Source organism: Lolium rigidum, chromosome 1 (genome assembly GCF_022539505.1).
Source record: "Lolium rigidum isolate FL_2022 chromosome 1, APGP_CSIRO_Lrig_0.1, whole genome shotgun sequence".
Lineage (NCBI taxonomy): Eukaryota > Viridiplantae > Streptophyta > Magnoliopsida > Poales > Poaceae > Lolium > Lolium rigidum.
In genome coordinates, this window is record NC_061508.1 from 25,639,816 (window position 1) to 25,648,059 (window position 8,244).

General features: G+C 42.4%; 1 protein-coding gene across 1 annotated transcript; it reads left to right on the forward strand.

Annotated features, from left to right (window-relative positions):
• Nucleotides 1-5,346: 5,346 nt before the first annotated feature.
• On the forward strand, nt 5,347-6,416 carry LOC124669822 (peroxidase 1-like). Its single transcript, XM_047206365.1, has 2 exons — nt 5,347-5,562; nt 5,637-6,416. The coding sequence occupies exons 1-2, from the start codon at nt 5,347-5,349 to the stop codon at nt 6,414-6,416; spliced, it is 996 nt and encodes a 331-aa protein (XP_047062321.1).
• The last annotated feature ends 1,828 nt before the right edge of the window (nt 6,417-8,244 follow it).

Consider the following 8,244-nt stretch of genomic DNA (forward strand, 5'->3'; position numbering starts at 1 on the left):
TATTGCCAGTTTTGCAGAATGGTTGCCAGATGCTCATTGAAAGTTGGTGCAGCTTGGTGTGTCGGCACTAATGCCTTCATAAAAGTCAGTCGTTGGGTATGTGCCTAATCTGCTAATTATTTTGCACTGGCTGGGTATGTTCGCCTAGCATTCCAAATTGTGGTTCTGGACAATGCTGGTTATAGTCATGGAAAATTTGTTAGTGACAGACGTTCCAATGGTAGCGTTAATCTATTTGCTTTCATGTAGTAGTAATTATGTTGGTCACTTGTTATCCGTTCATGTGTGGTAAATGTAAGCATACATTATCAATGTTTAAAAGTATTTACCTTTTCTGCTCCTTCATCTATTTCATGCAAATATATCATTATTTTTTGACTTAGTATCCGTTGTGTTGATGTTGCCCTGTTTTTATTACACTTGTAAATTTTAAAATGTGACATCTTCTGCAGCAATAGAAAGTTGTGTATTGGCTCTTGAATGTTGCTCCATATACACAAAGAGTGTGTAAAGAGATGTTAATTTCGTTGCATGGTCTTCCATCGGTGGCGACAATATGGAGCTGTTCTTCATATTAAAACAAAGGTGCAGCTTGACAGACTTTGGGAACATAATGATATATCTCAGTATTTTGCTCAGGTGAAGATTATAAAATGATTCTGTTTGTAGTTAAGAATTTTTTTTCGAGAAAACGCAATGACATTGCGTTTATTTTCATTGCAATCTGCTATTCGTCACTACCACTTATGCAGGCCACTACTGTATTCTTACTCACTTGTTTTAATCGAGCTGTCCATGAAACTATGACCAATATCATCCTACTTGAATTTTTCCGTGACTGTTAAATTTCTAGGCTTTGATCCACCTAAATCTATTTTTTAAGCATCTTCAGATTTTGTTGACCATGAAGCTTATGTAATGTTCTCGTCAACTAGCTACATTTTGAACAGTTTATTGGGTGCAAATTTACCTCTTTCCATCCCTTAATTGATACCTAGAGGTTCTGACCTCTGAGTGACTCCTTTCCTAGACCGGAATAGTTTAGTAGAAAGAAAGATCAAGTACAATTCTAATTGGGTGGGATTTCAAAAATCATGTGAAGTTTTTTCTACAATATAGTTTCTAATTTGTTACTAGAAGCCCATTTTCCTAAATAATTTGTTACGGGAGAACTGAGTTCTAGCTCAGTGGCAAGGCATGCGAGTGCGCAACCAGCCCACCCGGGTTCGAATCCCCATCTCGCGGTAATTTCGCAGGGAGGGACGAATTTTAAACCGGGTTATCATCCTAGCGTCCATCCGCTGGGAGAGTCTCATCCTACCTAACAACCTATAGCAAAGGGAGGGATCATTCCCCCATTGGTCAACGTTTTAAATAATTACCACAGAAGATAATTTATATGTTGGTCATGTTAGTTGTTTCTGTAAAAAAAATTCCATGGTGGTAATAAAGTAGAAAGTTCTGACTTTTCATGCTACTGTAGAACATGATGTCTGAATCAATTTCCAAAAAGCAGAGTTTGAAATTATTCCTCAGAAATATTTTCCGCATGATTGATGAATCTAAAATGATTGACAGCATCACTGCCTCTGTTCTAGTTGATAATTTTTGTGAATCTTCGTTGATTCTCTAGGATTACATCGAGATAATTACTTTTGCTGAATCAGAAAGAAAGGGGACTGTGTATGCTGGGTGATGCAACTGCAAGGGAAGTTTTGGCATTTGGCTTTAGGATGCTATTCCATGTAGTCAAAATCCCAGAAGTTTTTCAGCAATTTTGAATGGTGAATTGATGGACGTGTGTGGCATTAAGATTTTTAGCCTAAGAGAGATGCACTGCGAACTGAATAATTTTAACATCTTGATACAAAAATATACAGAAAATCACATAGAAATTCGTTTTGAGCCAGTCTTTCAACCAAAACAGTCTTGGTATATAACAAAAGACTGATTAATATCCCGTGAATTAAACAAATCACGTAATTTTCTATTATTCTATAAAATTATAACCTACAGTGTCCTTTTGTGCGGCACATAATTTTCTATTCATGCTGGGTTCCTTTTATAGAATTTCCTACAACGCTGATTTTTCAAAAAAGGAAAGCTGAAAACCTGGCGATGCACAACAATGATTTTGAAAATTCAGCTTCACACTGGAGCAATAAGAGGTACTGGTACTTTGGGTTCTTGAGGATTATGATCTACCACTTCAGACTGTTCGAGAGGGAACGAGGTGAAGATGATTTCTCGCATACCGCATTTTGCAGAATTTGGGTTCCGAGGCGCATTTTCATTATGGAGGAGGAGGAGATGGAAGTGTTATATGCTATGGATAATCAGAACGTGAATGTTATATGTATTTTTCAAGAGCTTCAGGATGTTCTACCCTATATTCCATGTTTTGCAGAATGGTCTTTGGATGGTCACTGAAATTCACTGCAGATTCATGTTCTTAGCGTAGAACTACTTCGTAAAAATCAGTTATTGGAGATGGGCTAAATATGTACTGGATATCTTCTATGCCAACTTCAGTTTGGTCTTCCTATCTATTTGTGTTTGGATGCATTCTGTTTTTTTGCTTTGAACAATGCTGGTTAACAAAGATAATCTGTAAGGAGCCCTCTAATGTGCCATTATTGAGGTCACTTAGTTGGCTGCTTATGTTTTGTAAACTTCAGTTTGGCATCATCTCTGTTTGATTTTTTTGTTTCAATTTACGCCATACAAGTATTTTAGTATGCAAATTGTTATCCTTTGATGTTAAACATTGATGTCACGTTGTTATTCTGCATTTGGAAGTATTACTCTCATTCACTTTATTTGATTTAAAAAAATTACTACTGTAATAGAACATAGTGGAGTAACCTCTCTGCGTCGCTGTATGTGCAGAGAAGGCAACGAAATATGTATTTCATTGTTTGTTTCAGTCTATGCAGCTTAACGAAACTTTTTTTAACATGAAAACCATAGAGGAGTTCCCTACGGAGCTTAACAGAATTAGACAACAACAACATATCCATTCTTTTTTTCTTATTCTTAACCGAATTTTACTTTCATAAGGGGTAGAGAACAACATATTCGCTCAAATGATATGTTTGTAGGGAAACTGGGGTAATACCATACAAGTTAGCGTTCAGTACTACTTCCTGTCTACTTTGACTTCTCTTTTTGGTTTTCACTAAGTTGTCCATGGCCGATATCATCGCTTAAGCTGAGCATGACCAATATTTTGTACTTGAGTTCTCAGTTCTCACTAGAATGTTAATATACTAGGTCATGATGGTGCGCTGCCGCGCGCTCGTCAATTTTTTTTCAATAGATTGATATACATTTATGTACAGATGGGGATAAAATTATATACGTTACTGTCATCAAGGTATTGTCGTAGAAGCCTAACTGCCAACCTGTGAAGCTTAAATATCAGCAAACTGAAAAAAAAAAATCAAGATATATTTGCTCTGGTCTTCACATTATTGAATTTTAAAAAGAGCAGCAAAAATAACAATCAATTGCTTGGTGTTCAACTCAAATCTCTTGGAAAACTGAAAACATCCATTTCAACCATGTCCATGATATCTTTTGCGGTGGTACCAGCCACCAGGGACATTCTTTGAGAAGGCGACGAGGTTGCCCGTTGCGTGTTTACTAGTCACACCACTAATGTCGAAGTACTGGTAGTGTGTCCTTATATTAGCACGCTGGTACTATATTCCGGCCCGGGGAGATGATCCCCACACACTGGTGGCGTGTGGCTTTAGAAAACACGCCAACGATAGTATCTTACCAGTGGCGTTGACAAAATTTGCGCTCCGCTAATTATACCAGTGGTGCGATGCGCCACTAATGTAATGTGTGACTTATAAGATATTTTCTACTAGTGTGAGTTTTGTGCTATGTATCGACGATGATTTTCAATAAACATGTCCAAATTTGTGGTTTTGTGTAATAAGCCCCTTGGAGTTATGGTTGTGTACGTATACCTCTTATTTCCGCAGTACTTGTGTCATGTTTTATACAGTAGAAAGGTGATCTCCCTCTAAGGGCATAGCTGCGTTTTTATGTCCAGGGGCGTTAGGACCAAATGACTTAGAAAAGTCAATAATATGCCATGCAATGGCTAATATGAAGTAAACCGGGTATTGGTATTGCAGAAAGTTGAAAGGTATGGCATTATCGCTAAGATGATTCCAAATAGGCATACATAAAGCTCTCAAACCCAGACGGATAATTAACCCAAACAAAGTCAAAGTTCCTAGATTGAAAGCAATATTTTCCACAATGACTTATCATTCAGTATGATGATGCCACAATTCTCCGGGTTTTCGTAGGAAGTTGGAATGAAAGAAATAGAAACAAAATCAAACATGGTACACCAAGTATTAAGAACTGGAAGAGGCATCTAAAGGAGGATATTTCTCAAGCTATCCACAGAACAAAGCAGAGAAAAGCACAAAGCTTGAAGAACATATACACCAAAACTTTTGAAAGTTTTTTTGTTTATTTTTCTTCTCTTTCTACATACATTTGCAAATATGATTTTTTGATCATTTATAAATTGAAGACACTAATGTCCTACCATTGCAGTGTCGAAAAAAAAGATGTTAAAACGTTCATCACAATCACAAAATTGACACTTTTTTGTTCACATACAAATTACACTTAGCCAAATTATCTGTAGTGACATTAACCCCTCTACTCAAGTACCAATCAAAAAATTGATCTTCAGAGGGACCTTAAGTTTCCGGATGTAATTTCTCCGGTAAACAATATTTTTGTTTGCCATATATCTGTAGAACTCCACGGGGATAGTATCAATGTATCATTGACATATACAGCCTGCTCAAATCATTGGCCAAGCACATGGCAGTATTATGTCAGTATGCTGGGAGGTTGTTCCTTTGGCGCATAGTATATCCTCGAGCAATTATAAACCAAATAGCCGGATAATTGCCGTCCATATCCGCTGAAGCTACCTCGGAGCCAGATGATAGATTCATGCCATGTTACGATGGACCGTCGACACGCTCATGAACTGGCCTTGGCGTACATCTATTTTCTTCCTTCCATCGACCGGTGGCTTGCTGAGTTTGATTGATAACTGAGGCGGTTGTGTGGAGATGGTAGTTAGAACATGCTGTGTACACAGAAAACAGGTTGTTGCGCGTTGACATGTACCGAGGTCTAGGCAACCGGGATATCTATAAAGCAGGGAGTTGCGAGGACATACACACACACCATCCATCCATTTCCTCTACATAGATCGTCACTCGACTACTGTTAGCACAACATTCTTTTCTGTAGACACACAATTGAAGCTTAATTTGATCGCATAACTGGCTAAGGTCCATGGCGACGATCAGACCTTTGCTTCTCACTCTTGCCCTCCTGGCCGTCCTCGCAGCTAGCTCGGCAGCAGTGGCCCAGCTGGAGATCGGCTTCTACAGCAAGACATGCCCGAATGCCGAAGACATTGTCCGCGAGGAGATGGTCAAGATCATCGCCGCCGCGCCCAGCCTCGCCGGCCCGCTCCTCCGGCTCCATTTCCACGACTGTTTTGTCAGGGTAAGCTCCTCTGTCGCATTTTTTGCTTCTACTGAAGATCGATGAAACATATGCTTACGTGTGCAAAATTACAGGGTTGTGATGCCTCCGTGCTGCTCGACTCCACGACGCACAACGTAGCGGAGAAGGATGCCAAGCCGAACAAGAGCCTGCGAGGGTTCGGCTCCGTGGAGCGCGTGAAGGCCAAGCTCGAGGCCGCCTGCCCGGGCATCGTCTCCTGCGCCGACGTACTCACCCTCATGTCCCGGGACGCCGTGCTGCTGGCCAAGGGCCCCACCTGGCCGGTGGCGCTGGGCAGGCGAGACGGTAGGGTGTCCAGCGCCACGGAAGCCAGCCACGAGCTTCCCCCGGCCTCCGGCGACGTGCCTCTACTCGCCAGGATCTTCGCATCCAAGGGGCTAGACCTCAAGGACCTCGTCGTCCTCTCCGGTGCACACACTCTCGGTACGGCGCACTGTCCGTCCTACGCCGACCGCCTCTACAACGCCACCGGCGAGGACGGGGCGTACGGCCTCGTCGACCAGTCCCTGGATAGCGAGTACGCGGACAAGCTGAGGCTCAAGTGCAAGAGCCTCGACGACCAGAGCATGCTGTCGGAGATGGACCCCGGGAGCTACAAGACCTTCGACAGCAGCTACTACGGCCACGTCGCAAAGCGGAGGGGCCTCTTCCGCTCCGACGCTGCACTCCTCGCCGACGCGACCACCAGGGACTACGTCCAGCGCGTCGCCACGGGGAAGTTCGATGCTGAGTTCTTCAGGGACTTCAGCGAGTCCATGATCAAGATGGGCAACGTCGGCGTGCTCACTGGTGCCGAGGGAGAGATCAGGAAGAAGTGCTACGTCCTCAACTAGCGTTTGTTCCGGTCTTAATTGTAACAGCATGCACGAGCACGAGATGGTCCATGTCTTTCGTCTGATATTATTCATTGTAGCATGTTTAATCATTATCACTAAATCAGTAATATATTTTTTCGACAAAGAAAATATATTAGTATCAAACTATATCAATTACACCTAGTCTCTGCAACAAACGCAGTGCGCTAATGGCAACACAGATGGGCACAACCAAAAACAAACGCAATGCGCTAATGGCAACACAGATGGGCACAGCCAAACAAGAAAGACCAATTACAGAAAAGAAAAGTCCCGCTAGAGTGATCTATTTCTTATAACAACGGACCAAACAACATCAAGACAGTACCAGAAATCCATCTACTCCTGATCATAGATCATAGACTTTTACCCATGAGAAAGTCTGTACTCACAAAACAATATCTTAAAGAAGGACGTTGCCAGACACAACCAATTAAGGCCAGACCTTGGACTTTCATCATCATGCGAGTTTAGGCTCTGAATTTCTCATGTGTTATTGCCCGCACTTGCAGATGCCGCTGCTCTAAGTCTCGGATCATAAAGGGAAAACCTCATCAACATCAGGACTCGAACCACCATTACCAGTCCTCAGATCTCGGCTTCCATGTCATTCTCCACAACTAACTTCACCATGAGACTACTAAAGATATGTTCCAAGATAGCAACAGACCGCGAAGCTTATAATCGCTCCCTCTGAAATCAAACGGTCAGAAAAAATATGATTGTGTGTAACCGAATCCCAAAATTGAATTATGGATGTTTGAGCAAAAAACGTTTGGGCAAGAAATGATTTCTGTTGACCTTAGGGCAAAAAAAAGAATTATGGCGAACATATCATGCGTGCATAGTACTTGTATATAGAGCGTTTGAAGTCTATTTTGATCCAATAAAAACAAGAAAAGTCATTCAATGACGAATCTTCTTATATGAGTACAATACATGATCATCTTTAATTTAAAAAGATTCAGAACATTTTGACCTTGTCTTAAATTACTGATTTGTTTTGCATGCATAGGATGCGCTGATACGTAGGTGCACCAATGTATTTTCCAGATTACTTGTTCCTACTTTCCACTTTTTTAAGATAGCGAGAGTAATTACAAGAGCATCCGACCAGGAACCCCCAAAGGCCCTCCAATTGGGCTTTGCAGGCTCTAGCCTAAAAACAGCCACACCGGCTCCCCTCAAATCGTGCCAACGCAAGCCGCGCCTCAAAACTTGGTCTGGCACTCCCGTGTTGTCCCGTAGCGAGGGGATCGAACGGGCGACAGCGGCAGCGCTCAGCAAGTGGAAAAAGCCGTGCGAGCCTATGCTAGCAGGGACAGAGGAAGGCTATATCCTCTCTCACAAAAAAAATCTACCCCAAAAAACCACTCCCACCTCCAGATTTGTTCCCGCCCACCTCTCTCTCTACCTCTCCCTTCTCTCTCCACTCCGCGTGAAAATCCCTCGCCGTCACTCGCCGATGCCGCAGCTCGGCAGCTTAGCGCGCAATAAGCGCGTGAAGAAGAAGTCAGGGGATGGATGAGCAAGGGTTGGGCGGCAAAGGTGTTGAGGAAAACAATCATGATCAAAAACCACAATGCCCGTCGCAAGGAGGCCTTGGCCGGAGGAGAAGGCGGCATATGAGGCGGTGTACTTCGAGGAACGACGACACGGTGGCTATGTTGTCCAAGAAAAATGGGGGACACAATAGAGTGCCACCGCGGGACAGGTGATGGATGTGAAATACGTCATATTTTCTCGCGTTTAAACCCCTAGCTAAGTCAAGAAATTGACTAAGTTTGCCTCTCAACTTGCCACTAAT